Source organism: Copadichromis virginalis, linkage group LG17 (genome assembly GCF_057382275.1).
Source record: "Copadichromis virginalis isolate Kocher_CV1m ecotype Utaka linkage group LG17, C_Virginalis_male_GT1.1, whole genome shotgun sequence".
Taxonomy (NCBI): Eukaryota; Metazoa; Chordata; class Actinopteri; order Cichliformes; family Cichlidae; genus Copadichromis; species Copadichromis virginalis.
Window position 1 is genome coordinate 5,701,364 of NC_140634.1, and position 14,041 is coordinate 5,715,404.

At 40.3% G+C, this 14,041-nt stretch overlaps 1 protein-coding gene across 2 annotated transcripts in view; it reads left to right on the plus strand.

Annotated features, from left to right (window-relative positions):
• The window catches only part of jak1 (Janus kinase 1), a 31,121-nt gene extending 17,767 nt beyond the window's left edge, over positions 1 to 13,354 (plus strand). For both annotated transcript variants that reach the window (XM_085436901.1, XM_085436903.1), the window contains exons 12-25: positions 2,483 to 2,592; positions 2,857 to 3,009; positions 3,110 to 3,197; positions 3,290 to 3,417; positions 3,562 to 3,700; positions 5,939 to 6,090; positions 6,249 to 6,399; positions 7,213 to 7,301; positions 7,671 to 7,863; positions 8,118 to 8,242; positions 8,329 to 8,501; positions 9,106 to 9,223; positions 9,674 to 9,784; positions 11,500 to 13,354. In XM_085436901.1, coding sequence (XP_085293027.1) covers positions 2,483 to 2,592; positions 2,857 to 3,009; positions 3,110 to 3,197; positions 3,290 to 3,417; positions 3,562 to 3,700; positions 5,939 to 6,090; positions 6,249 to 6,399; positions 7,213 to 7,301; positions 7,671 to 7,863; positions 8,118 to 8,242; positions 8,329 to 8,501; positions 9,106 to 9,223; positions 9,674 to 9,784; positions 11,500 to 11,640 — 1,871 coding nt within the window. In that variant the 3' untranslated portion in view covers positions 11,641 to 13,354. The remainder of the gene's footprint in view (positions 1 to 2,482; positions 2,593 to 2,856; positions 3,010 to 3,109; positions 3,198 to 3,289; positions 3,418 to 3,561; positions 3,701 to 5,938; positions 6,091 to 6,248; positions 6,400 to 7,212; positions 7,302 to 7,670; positions 7,864 to 8,117; positions 8,243 to 8,328; positions 8,502 to 9,105; positions 9,224 to 9,673; positions 9,785 to 11,499) is intronic.
• The last annotated feature ends 687 nt before the right edge of the window (positions 13,355 to 14,041 follow it).

Sequence of the window (14,041 nt, forward strand, 5' to 3'; positions counted from 1 at the left end):
TGCATATGGTAATTTTAACAGTGTTGAATTAATGACACAATAAAGTAATTTCACTGGTTCACAGCAGGTTTTTTCATACATATTGTACATGTAAAACATGTGGCACAGTTAAGCCTATGCAGTGTGTTCTTTTCTCCATCATCATCATCATAAAAGGCAAACTCCAACTTTAATACTGGGTAGGATCAGACATACAACAGATTTTCGACCTATAAAGCTCAGGGAAACAAGTCATTCTTTTTCAGTGGGATATAAAGCTAGATTTATATTTGTTTTCAGGATATATTGGCATGATACCGCAATTATAAAAACTGCGTGTCATCTACTGACAATAGACAAAAATATGAGCACAGACATGAGTAACGATCAGTCTGTTTTGCCAAGATTGGTGCAAATTAGCAGGTCAAAAACTTAATTAGACCTTAAGAGAAGCTGGTGAAAACACAAAAACAATGTCAGAATGTTTGAAATTTATGGAGACTGCATGTACGATTGGTGATTATTGCAGCTGGTCTCTAGATTAAGCTGACTCAGGATGTGAAGAAGAACACTGAGCAGTCTTGAGGAATGGCAGCCCGGAAACTTTACCAGTGGGACACATCGTTGTGTGCCTCAACTTCACAGGGTGTTTCAGTCTTTTATCACAAGCTATTCTGGCATTTTTAAGTTTCTTTTTACCTTACTTGGTTATGTTTCGGGATTAGTAATCTGATCTAGAATACAATATAAAAATTGTGGGACACATAATCAGCAGTGGACCTTGGATTCATTGGGGGTTTCGGCCATTATCACTAGACACCCTCATCCAAGGAGGTCCTGCCCGAGTTATATCAATAATTCAACGTGCATTTCCCTTTTTTTTTTTTTTTCATGGGTGACTCACAGCCACCTTTTGGGCAACAAATCATTGTAAGATTGAGACGTAATTCTAGCTCATTCTAAGTCATAATAATGGCTTAGCTTGAAAATTGGTTTCGGATGATTCAGAGCTCTGTGAGTGTGCACTGCTGAGGAACAATGAGCAGTGGCTTTGGTGCTTTCTGACACGTTCTTCATGGACTACTCTTTAAATAGAAATACTTAATTACTTAATTACTTTAATTTGAAATTTGTCATTGCAGCTTTATAGTGAATCCCAACAGTATATTTTTTTTTACATCAAAAGACAGTTTTGCACTTTGTGCAGACTCTAAGTTGTGGATTGCTGTTGAAGTTTAGGTGACTCACTGAGAGTGAAGGGAAGCAGGTCTGGTCAGGTGTGTGTGTGTTTGTCTCTGTAAAATGGTGTCAGAGAGGAAGAGAGTTGTAAATGTGGGTTTCCGGAGCCAATCTAGTGCTCTTGTGTTTACTTCACTCAGGGAAAGGTAGAGCCATTTATGCATGGATGTGTTGGGCTGCTTGTGTTTGTTCAGGGTGTTGTGGTTCAGACAGTCATCTAAATGCTGGCTGCTTTTGGTTAGTCTTTGGTCGGGATGAGCTTTAGAGGAAGACAATAGACAGAAGTGCTGTGTTGTCTCTGTTAAAATATTTATAAGGTGTTACACAACGCTCTGTCTACCACAATAACACCCTTATATGCTCACTTCCTGGGAACAGCATGCAGTTGACTTATTTATTGTTATTTTGGCTCTATGCAGGTTTTTGTTTATCTGTTCTGACAGTAAGATAAATTGTGAAAAATGCTGCAGGGTTTAAGAGTGGGTGAGTATGTGTTGCTTTGTAAGTATCTAGATTAAGGCGAGGTTTTAGAGGAGTATATAAAATATCTGATGGGACATGTGGGTGCAGGCTGTGTTTGGCTTTTAGCATGAAACCCAGATTGCATGTTACAGAATAGTGCTCGAGATGCTCTCCGAAATGATGGAGCACAGATGCTGGGTTTTTTCTTCCCCCTTAAACCACAGTGCGTTGGTTTTGTCACAGCAGTAGACACCCACAAACACACATGCATATAGGTAACAGGCACAAAGATACATCTTCACTTGTTCCTCCCACATGTCTCTGTATACACAAAAAATAAACTGAATCAGTATGGTAGCCGAATACGAATATCTGTTCACGTCATTGCCACATTGACGTAATTCTTGAATGCCCGTTTTACCACATTTAAACACGGTTCTTCTTTCATTCAGAACGCCAGGGCCTATATGATCATCTGTACATTTGTAAAATACAATACTTCACTGTAAAAATCATTCTTGCTTATACTTTTAATGTTATTGGATATTTGTATATTTTGATAATAAAGGCATGGTAGTTTTATCTTATTAAATATCAATAATATGTAATATATTAAATATATTAAAGCATCTACAGAGGTAGATTTAAAGTTTTCTAAACAGAATTTAAAATGATAAATACAGAACAGACAGACAGGCCATTTTTATATGAGGGCACACAGTTGTTCGCAAAAATAAGAATCTAAAGTATATCTTTTTAATATGTAATGCTTACAATCAAATCTGTTTTCTTTATGTTACAGAGATTTCAAATCTCCTCGTGGCCACCAAAAACAGAGCAACAGCCCCTAAGAGACACATGCCAGGCAATCAAGTCAGCTTCCCACGCATTCTCAAAGAGGACATTGAACAGGTACTCCTTCTCTCTTCTGTGTTAGTTTCCTTTTTTTGTTTATTCTTTAAATAAATCAAAGAATTACACTTTTTTACATTATTTTAAATGCTTTCCGTCGCATTTTATAGTCCGGGCTCTGTTTTTTTTGTATGTGGAAATGAGAGTTACGATGTTTTTGAAAAACCTGTAATAAAATGCTGCAAAAACCTTTCTTGTAGGAGGTATACTTTTGCTTTAATACTTTACACTATAATCTTTTGGGCTCTCTGTTGTGTCAACCAGGAGGAGCACCTGGGTATAGGTACAAAAACCAACATTTACTCGGGCACTCTGAAGGTGAAGGGTGAGGAGGAGGATGATGCAGGATATACATCCTTCCAGGAAGTCAAGGTGGTCCTAAAGGTGCTGGGTTCTGGACACAGGGACATCTCCATGGTGAGCTCCTAAAGATGTGGAACATCCCAGAAAATTCCATCAAATTGTATCTATCCTGTAACATCTAACCATACTGAAATGTTTGTCTTTCTGTTGAAAGGCTTTTTTTGAAACGGCCAGTAAGATGCAACAAGTGTCCCATAAACATATTGTGCTGCTCTATGGAGTGTGTGTCCACCACCAGGAGAGTAAGTGCATATTAGAAGCGGTGTGGTTGTCTAATGAGGTTCTTATTCCTGTGGCTAAGGTTTTTGACACCTTTCTCTTTGTGTACCATAAGATATCATGGTGGAGGAGTTTGTCCAGCTGGGACCACTGGATGTGTTTATGAGGAGACAACAGACTCCACTCAGCACATCGTGGAAGTTCCAGGTGGCCTTGCAGTTGGCATCAGCCCTCAGTTACTTGGTAAGAGAGGAGAACAAAAGACACAGTCCATGAAAACTTGTTTTTAGCCATGGATTAATGTCAATATTAGCGTCTTTTATTAAATGTGAAAGCGTATCCTCTTGATTATGGACGAAAATGTGTTCTGTCCCGTGTTTGTTGTAGGAGGACAAAAAGCTGGTCCATGGCTTTGTGTGTGCTAAGAACATACTGCTGGCCAGAGACGGACTCGGTAATGATGAAGGAGGGCCATTCATTAAGCTCAGCGACCCAGGAATACCAATCACAGTGCTCACTAGAGAGGGTAAGTCCACATACAGACAGGCTCAGTTTGGATTACTAAAAATGAAACTTAAATGGTTACAGAATAGCTGCCATGGAAAATTTCACAGTAACTTCCACTTTTCTAGTCAGCTGTAACTGAAAGTAAAACCAGTGGATGAGTGTCAGAAAGTCATTGTGCAATCTATAAAGAAAAAGGATGTGTAGTATCTTTCTTAAAAGTTGTTTATGTAGCATTTTCAGTCCGAGAAACATTTCACTCAGCCTCTCATCCAGGTGACTAATATAGTAATACAATAGTATAGCAGTATAGTGCATGCTGCTAAGAGCCAATGATGGGGAAATCAAACAATCTCTGGCTAAGCACAACACAGAAGGAAATGGCCATCTCTGATCTGTGGAGGGGGCCATCTTACAATGCTGTGGTTGTGGCCATTCCCCAACTCTCTGTGAATGTTAGTCATGACCTTTGATCAGTGGTCAGGACAGTTTGCATATTAATGATCATGAAACTGGCCTCACGTCGGGGGTGTTACTTTCGGTCATTCTGCAAATGTAGTACTTATGAGCTTGGGGAAATCTGCAGTCAGCTGAGGCTGAGGAAATCACTGAGGTGAGTTACGAAACGTTTCTCCCACAAAATCAACTTTCTGGTATTTCCTTACGTGGATGATTGAGCGTGCATCAAGATGGATACAATCTTTGCTCGCTGTGGGGACAAAGCCTCCAGTCGTGGCCAAGTGGGTGGAATCACAAGCAGTAAGGAAGTTGACACAAGAGGGCGAGGCTCTGTGCTAAATACAGGCACTAGGAAGCTGGCTCTGGGCCATCTTGCTCTAAGTAATTACCTTAGACCCTCCTCATCCTCATCCATTATCATATTTACTTTTTCCATTCATGACAACGTGTTTTTCCGCACGACACTGATGTCAGACCGTCTTCTTACTGTTAGTCTTGTTACTACAAACTGTATGTTTAAGCCAAAATAATCAGGATTAAAACTGCAAACATAATTAGATGATGTTTAATTTGGCATTGAAACCAGTTTAAAAACAAACCAGGACACAAAGTTTATGAAAATGACAACACATCAATGTTGGCTTGCTTGAGTGACACTTTATCTGATAAACAATTTTCACTTAAATGTGGGGTGACTACTGTTAGCTTTCTCTCTTTTTGCTTCTGTCGTGCCCTCATTTTCTTTCCACTCAACATAGAAAAGATACAAAATGAACATATTTCTGATGAAGCACAGGTAGTTGACCATAATTTAAGGCTAGGTATTGGATCAGAGAAGACAGCGCAACTAGGATATGTCTACTTTCAAATGGCTTATGTTTCTGCTTTTCTGCAAGAGTTATAAGTTGTGTGATGACCCAGTGCGCTTGTATAAACCACAGAACAGAACTGTTTCTGCACAAATGCCCACTGCCATATTCTCCTGGGAAGGCTCCTCCCTCACCATTTGTTCCCGGAACTTTACCGTTTTTTTCCCCATGTCTCCATCACTTTACTGATCAACTGGTTTTCCAGTTAGACATCGATGTTCTTGTACATGGATTTGATTGAACATAATGGATAAAGTGCTCAGAAACCCACTGGGAGCAGTCTTCAGTGCTTCCCAGCAATTTCAGATCACTTTGCTCAAAACCCTCTAATCCATTGTCCCCCCCCCCCCCCCCAATTATGTAATTTCCCGCTCAGATATCTGTTCGGCTCCCCCGCCGTTTCTTTCCTTCTTGACCTCTTAGTACTTACACTGCTCATCTATCTAGTGGAGGTCAGCCAATCATTTAGCCCGTCTTCCAGTCAAAGCCGAGCCGGCCAATACAAAGCCTTTTTTTAAAATTTACTTCAAGCAGCAATTTAACATTTTGTGTCGGCTACCTGCCAGCTGGCTTGTCAGAGCTAGACTGTAATTAATTATTTTTCTTTGAAATTGGGGCATCGTGAGTGTGTAGACGCATAACCTGCCCTAAGATGTCTTTTACAGTGTGAAAAGTCCACACACACACACACACACACACACACACACACACACACACACACACACTCACACACACATGCATATGTTTTGGGGGTTTTAGCCGTTTATCAAGAACAAACTGGTGACGTTAGAGCCTGAGGATGATAACATGATTTGATAATTAAGTAAAAACATGTTGTTCACGGTTTCTTTTTTGCTTTTACTTCATGAAACTTGAAACTGCAAGTGCAACTTTTAAACAAAGTGGAGTTTGTTTGTGTCCACTTTGTGCAGAGTGTGTGCATCGTATCCCGTGGATTGCTCCAGAGTGTGTGAGGAATGCCTCGTCACTGGGTGTCGCAGCTGACAAATGGGGATTTGGTACTACTCTGTGGGAGATCTGCTATGATGGCGAGGTTCCCCTCAAAGACAAGAAGCTTACAGAGGTAAAGAGCACACACAAGCACTGATGATCATCCAACCAAGTGTCCCTCGGTTTCTTTCTGTTTTTGTTTTTTTTTAACCATCTCTGTCCATCCGTATCGACTGGTCAGTTTTCATGCAGCACCTTGTTCATACGTGTTTTCATGTCTGTTCTGAGCAGAAGGAGAGATTTTATGAAACAGAGTGCCAACTGGCCACCCCGGACTGCACAGAGCTAGCTGAACTCATGACCCACTGCATGAACTATGACCCCAAGAAGAGACCTTTCTTCAGGGCTATTGTCAGAGAGATGGATCAGCTCATAGAAAAAAGTATGTCCGAGTATGTCTGTACGTCATATAAAACCAGTTTTTACACTTAATAAAGAGGCTGCACATATGAAACCTGAGCAGCATTAGATTTCAGTCATCGTATTGCTGCTGTGTCCAGCTTTTATTCGTTCTAGATGCTCAGAGTTGAAAAATGTTTAATTTAAGCCAATAACACTGCATAAGACTACAAAACAAGTGAAGTACAAGTTAAAACATTGTGATCTTTTTTTGTTTGTTTTGTTTTTTAAATATCGGCATGGTACCTGAATGTGAAGCATGCTTTCTATCTCATGGAGTAGCAGGCTGTGAACAGACTTGTTTACACTACTCAGAGGTTCTTGAGGAAGTTCACTGGGTGCATTGTCAGAGATCAGCCCCTCAAATGGGCCCCATGGCAGGATATTATACTCTCTTCTTCCACCTGCTGGTTAGAATTGGGTACTGCAACCCATTTTACTCAAGCCAGTTTTATCATATAATGAAACCCTAAGGGACAAAAATATTTCAAGCTACTATATTTCTCACTGTTTGTGAGTATTGTTTGTTTGTTTGAATTTTTTGTTAGAATTAGGTAAATATTCAAAATGATGACACGTAAAAAGTTTTGCCTGAGTGATGTATTGTCCTGCCAGAAGTAGCCATTTCTGTGGAAACATGAGTAAACAGGTAATTACATAACCACACAGAGTTCTAGTGAAAACGTCGACACTGTCGACCACAATGGACTTCCTATGACACAAGCGTGCATGTGCTGTGAGAGAGACGTGCTGTACTCAGTGTGCCTAATGAATTTGCCTCTTTTTGTTCTTTCAGACCCTTCTATCAAACCCCAGCCAACACCAGATGTTGACCCCACCATGTTTGAAAAGAGATTTCTCAGGAAGATCAGAGATCTGGGAGAGGTACAGTGCTGCTGAGTCTAGCTTCATTCGTGTTGAGCCAATCATAGGATTAATTTTGTTAGTAATTAGACTGACGCACAAAAAACTTGGCACCAGACATGAAAAATGGCTTTATTAAATATAAGTCTATTTGGTCCAGTGGGTGTAAGCTTACAGGTATATATAAATATATATATTGCAGTGGCCCCTCTTTTTAGGGGTCACCACAGCAGGTCATCTGCCTCCATCTATCCCTAGGACCTTCAGAGCTTCCCTGTGATCTGAGCATAACAGAACTAGATGAACTAAACGAGCCAATGGATGAAGTTTCCCATGTAGTTGTTTGTCTGCTGTTCAGTACTTAAAATTTGTTTCATGTTTCTCGTGCAGGGTCACTTTGGTAAGGTGGAGCTATGCCGCTACGACCCTAGGGGGGACCGAACGGGCGAGATGGTGGCTGTGAAGTCGCTGAAGCCCGAGAACCGAGAAGAGCAGAGCAACAACCTCTCCAGAGAGATCGACATCCTGAAGGATCTCTACCATGAAAACATAGTCAAATATAAGGGCATTTCCCAAGAAGAAGGTATTCTGTCCACTGCATGATGATGATATTGAAGATTTTGAATGTGTTTTTAAAGTTAGTTTTTGAGAGAGAAACTGACATAACCGAATATTAGAAATTAACTTTTAGTTTGACTCTATAAATTGAGCGAGGACATACTTGTTGTTGAAGACCATAAATAGATTCTGGAGTAAACCTTCAGACCAGCAACAAGTGTTTCAAACATAATATCATGTATACACAAAGTCTGACTGCATGTTTTTATGAATCTATAGGTGGTCAGGCTATTAAGCTGATCATGGAGTATCTTCCACTGGGCAGCTTGAAGGAGTATCTGCCCAGAAACAGAGCCAGGATCAGCATCCCCACCTTGCTCAGCTACTCTGTGCAGATATGCAAGGTAATGCACCTTCTCTTCAGTTCCTTCAATTCCTTTTGGTCACTCTGAACCTGATGAAACATGACACTGTGTTTAATTCATTTTAGGGAATGGACTATTTGGGATCTCAAAATTACATCCACCGTGACCTGGCTGCCCGAAACGTGCTGATGGAGAACGAGACGACTGTGAAGATTGGTGACTTTGGCCTCACGAAGAGCATCAAAGATAACGAAGGTTATTACACAGTCAAGGACGAGAATGACAGCCCTGTTTTCTGGTAAGTCAAGAGGACAACAAAGAGATAATAGCTGAAAACCTGTGTGTGTGTGTGTGGTGGGGGTGGGGTGTCAGATGGTAAATGAAATGGATTGATAGGATTAATATAAAAAAGGCGCATATGGGCTCTTCTTTCTAGCAATATATTGACTCTGGTGTCAGCTGGCAGATAATTAAGCCTCAAGGATGTGTTTGCACTAAAATGACAGAAAAATGCACACTATGTCAGTCCGAGTTGTTTTATTCTATGAGGACATTAATCTCTAAAGCAGCTTTAATTATTATTTTTTAAATAAGATAACAAATAACAAGAAAACTGTTTAATAGTGGTGAACTATTACTGTTGTCCAACTCGCACACACGTCACCAAAAGTGACGTCACATCCGTTGGCACAAGCCATGCTTAGGTGCTGTTTGGGCCGGGTCTGCGCCTCTCAGGTTTCGTAACCTTGTGACGGTCCCACAGCGACACAAGTGTTAGATTTAGCTCTGCTGTTAACATACAGTTGAGGACACTATATGTTGCTCAGTAACCTCTCAGTATAGTGGAAGGATGAAGAAGGAACTGTCACAGTGACTGAGCCTTTATGCTTTTTGTGTTTCAGGTATGCTCCCGAGTGTCTGACTCTCTGTAAGTTTTACCTCGCTTCAGATGTTTGGTCCTTTGGGGTGACGATGTATGAACTCCTCACTTACTGCGACTCTGCCAAGAGCCCGATGAATGTAAGTGTGCAGCACTTTCATTACTAATATTTCCTATCTGCGACTCTGCATTAAGTACACATACTGTGCCAGTCGTGTAAAGTAAACGGCACACACATATTTGTATGTAGCAGATGGTGTTGGTCTTTGGCCAGAGTGGCAGATGATAGACTCCACTGTGAGCTTTCCAAAGTAGCTCGAGCCAGTGCTAAGAGCTCATTTTATCATTAACATCTTTTTACATCAGGCTTTTTGCTGCTACCAGAAGCACTAACTAATAAACCTGCACAGATTAGAAAGACTGAAGAATTATGGAAGCTAGAAAATAAAAGCCATTAAACCTGCAACACAGAGTGTGCACGTTCAACACTGCTATGACTAAAGTTGTATTTCTATGGCCCACATCTAAATGAAAGTAGAGAAAGTGTAGCGTATTTTCCTTTTGTAATCTCCCCTTGTCCTTACCCTCAGTGCTTCCTTGAAATGATTGGTAAAACTCATGGTCAGATGACTATCATCCGATTGGTGAAGGTGTTGCAAGAAGGAAAGAGGCTGCCGTGTCCTAAAGACTGTCCTGACTCTGTAAGTATTACCAGCGGTAATGATTTGGCTTTTTTTGTTTTTATTTACACAAATCCAAATACAGCATATTGAAAGAAAAACAACAGCCACAGTAGGCTTCAAGAGAAGGTAAATATGGGCCTCTTAATGTGTGATGCGTTGTATTCATTCATTGGGAGTTTTTTACCTTAAATAGTTGACATTCATCTGTGCATTGTTGAGTACAAAATTGAGACGTTCTTACTCATAATCCAGTCATTTTTACTGCAATCACCAGTTTTTCACTCACAAACTGTGTTTCTTTCATAACTTCGCTCTTTAAAGAAGGACCGTTAACCACCGATGCTGCTTTTAGATATCTTTTTCAGACATTTCTACAGAAACTGCTGATGTCGGTTTCTGTAGAAATGTCTGATTTACACGAGATGTGGATTGACTTCCTGAAATATTGCTAATCATAGCAGTATCTTCACTGTGCTTTTATGGCATACTTCAGTAAAGGGGCACTCATTTCTTTCCTAACCTATTTACCGTAATTGTCGGGCTATAAGCCGCTACTTTTTGCACAAGCTTTGAACCCTGCGGCTTTTAGTCAGGTGCGGCTTTTCTATGGATTGTCCATGATTTTTGTCATATCGTAAGACGATTTGTTTTGTGTGTTCCGCTGTTGTACGGCACTACGTTGCCTGGCGGAAGGATCGGGGTTCAAGAGTGGTATGTTAGTCACATGTCCGTCCGCCAGGCAACGTAGTGCCGTACGAAGTAGCGCGAAAAACAAACTTCAAAGTAGCGGTACGCGTTCAGCGGGAGGCGTGGATGATGAGCGGCGATAAACTTGCGAAAAGCAAGTTATGCTCAACTCCACCGGTGGATTCTGACAGCGTGGAAAAGTGTGAAAGCATCCACGATCACCAACGGATTTTGAAGGGCTGGACTGCTGCACGATGGAGAGGAGGACACCGCCACGGCCCTTCAGAGGGTGTTCGACTCTGACACTGACAACGAGGATTTCTTTGGTTTTGAAAGTGACAACGAAGGAAAGGAGCTAAGAGTGGATGACGAAGCCATCCTGAGCCTATTTGTATCCGACACTGGAGGAGAGGACTTTGGTGGTTTTAGAGCGCAGGAAGAAGAGAAAGATGGTGGTGAATGACTGACTTTTCTTCTTGTTAAAGCCGTGTCACTGCACCTGAGCCTAAAAGGTAGTCCGAATCTATTTTTCTGGTGTGCTGTAGGCTACTGTTATGTACTACATGTGCAAATATGTACCCATAACTTGTTTTTCAAAATATTAATAAAAGTGATGTCTCCAAACAGCCATCTCTTTCCTGACAATTCCCTTTGTGCATATTCTCTTACATATGATAAGTCAACATTGAAACACCTGCGGCTTTTAGTCAGGTGCGGCTAATGTATGTACAAAACAGGATTTTCCCCTGATTTTAGCTTGTGCGGCTAATATTCAGGTGCGCTTTGTAGTCCGGGAAATACGGTAAGCAGAACTAAATAGTGAACAATTTTAATTGTAATCTTTGGTTTTATGTTAAATCAAAATGATTCAGTGAGTTTTAACATGCTGTCAGGTCACACTGAGGTTGCAGGCATTTAAGCAGCCGTCCAAGGAAACCTGACAGCATCAGATGTAAAAGTGTAGCGAGTCAGAGCTGCTGCAGTTTTGTTCGATTTTTAATTTTTAACAAAACTTCTTTTGATTGCCGTTTCTTTTTCCCTGACAGGTGTATGAGCTGATGCGAAGATGCTGGGAGCAGTCACCCGAGAGGAGGATCACCTTCAAGCGCCTGATTGAGGAGCTCACCACCGCTCAACAGCTCGCCCAACAGCAGCAGCAGCAACAAAACAGCCAACCAACTTTCTGAGGCGCTTGCAGTGAAGCTGACTTTGCTTGCCAGTCTGGATGCAAATGGAGATCCTGACCCCCGCCCCTCCTTCAGATCAGCATCTGCTTGTGCAGCTTTATTGTAAAGTCACGCTCCTTCATACTCACGTTTAAACTTTTAACTACCATGCCATAGTCTGCTATATTTTTTAAGGTTTTTATTTCACATATATTCAGATTTTGTGTTTTCAATTAAGAGTATTAGAAAAATATTTTAGCCCTCTTGTATACTACATGACCTGATCGCTTACTTCCAGCTGTCTTGAATATTATAAACGATTTGCACTGTCTTGTGGCCCAAAGACCTTCGAATTATGCAGGACTCTTGATGATGGACAATGGAAAGATTTTTTTAAAAAGGTCAAGGAAGGGACTCTTTTATGCCTGCATTTAATGGTTACATCACAGCTTTATTTGGGATGGATAGCTGGCAAAATCACGCTAGAAAACCTCACGTGGATGGATGGATGGATGGGATAAAGAAGATGGAACATAACCACAGATATCCAAGCTGTGGCTTCAGAGTTTTGTGCCACTGCTGTTTTGTTTTATGGACTCCTCTTTTTGGGAGAAACTTGCCAGATTTGAGCCTAGGAATTATGTGTGATAAACATCTGGATTTGCTGTTCGTGATGTGCACATGCAGTCACAGAAAAGTGGCATGTCATTAGAGCCAGTAGTCGGTCAGCATTTTTCCTTCCACCCCACTGTTGTGACTGTTTTACAGATTAAATATTTGCACGGTTAAAAACCATCAGTTCTTACTTGTAATTTCACGTTTTTTTCCTGATTAACAAAAAAATTAAACAAAATCTTTTGGGAATTTTGTGGACCATTTGAAAAAATGCAAGCACTGCGTTTGCACAAGAACAGAAAATCTGTTATTTTTTGTGTTCTTTCGATGTAACGGATGGATCGGTTATATCTTAACAGTCGACTGTTATTTGTGAGTACAATACTTGCGAGAGGCACTTGAGGGCAGTACAACTATACTTTTCCTTTTCTCTGATGTTATGGGGCTTTTAGTCTGAACCACAAATATTATATATCAAATACATAGACTCATTTTAGAGCCAATTCTCACTACTGTGGATTGTCTGTGAAGGAAGTTTAGATGATGTAACAAAAGCAAAAGTGGTGATTTTATACATTGTGTGCATGCCTTTTCCCCCCCCCCCAATTTGCTAAAAAAGTATAATTTCTCCAACACTCATGTCGTCTGTGCATTTTCCAGTGTATACGTGCATTTATCCATGTGTATGTTGTATCATTTGAGCAGAGGGCTTTAGATATGCAGCCAGAAACTTTGCGCTCAGTCATGTATAACAACCCCAGAAACAGAGTCTACATAAAGGCGACAACAACAGGAGAGGGATGTGCTTCAGCCCACATTTTATTTAGGAATGTAAAAGACAATTCCTTCTGCTCTAAATAAGAGAAAAGAAATATATATTTTTCAAAAAAAAAAGATGTAAGTATGACTTATGGAATTTAAAATGATCCATAAATACACCATGAAAAAATAAATAAAATCAATGTTTGTGTCGTGTTTTGTCTGTCAGTCCAAATTCAGTATCATCACCTTCTGAAAACAGCTGGTTCTGTACATTACAGTTTGCAAGTAGGCATGCTAAGATTGCTCTAGAAAGACCTTATTCACAGTAAAACAATATCAATGTAAGTGTGATATAAAATTTTTGCAAAATCTAATGTATATTTCAGGTCAGAAAAAAACTAAACAAAATAAACTCCACATACTTAAAAAGCAGAAGCTGTTTACAAAGCAATAAGCAACAGCAAATTCTAGATTCATCTACAGCCATTAAAATGTGTTAGAAAAAAACCCTCAGAAATACTTTAGTATTGCAAAGCTTTGTGATCAACACACACACGCAGTCATTCACTATTGCAAAGTCCAGCATCAACGCTGGTCTTGTGTAATACGCAGGATACATATTGAGTACAGAGGCATCGCACAGATGCTGAGAGGGAGCTCGGTTTACACAAGAACAGAAAGAAAGAAAGAAAATTGTGGATTTGGCTGTGTTTGTGCAAATTCTACAAACAAATAAATCACAATTCAGCTAAACTGCACAAGACACAACATTTTCTATTCTAATGGAAACGGAGCTCTCAGACAATCAGCCCGACTGTTTTTTCATGTCTATTAACAACTCTTTTTTTTTTTTTTTGTTAAAGTTGCATTTGCACATAGTTTATCCAGAGCTCTAAAGTCTAAAAATCAACCACGCAACACAAGACTGGAGAGCATCCTTTAGTTCACATGTACAATCGTCAGGAGGCCGTCACATGTAGCTGGTGGTACAGAGAGGCACAGAAAATAAAGAAACTGCCCTTTATCTTATCAATCTAACCCATAT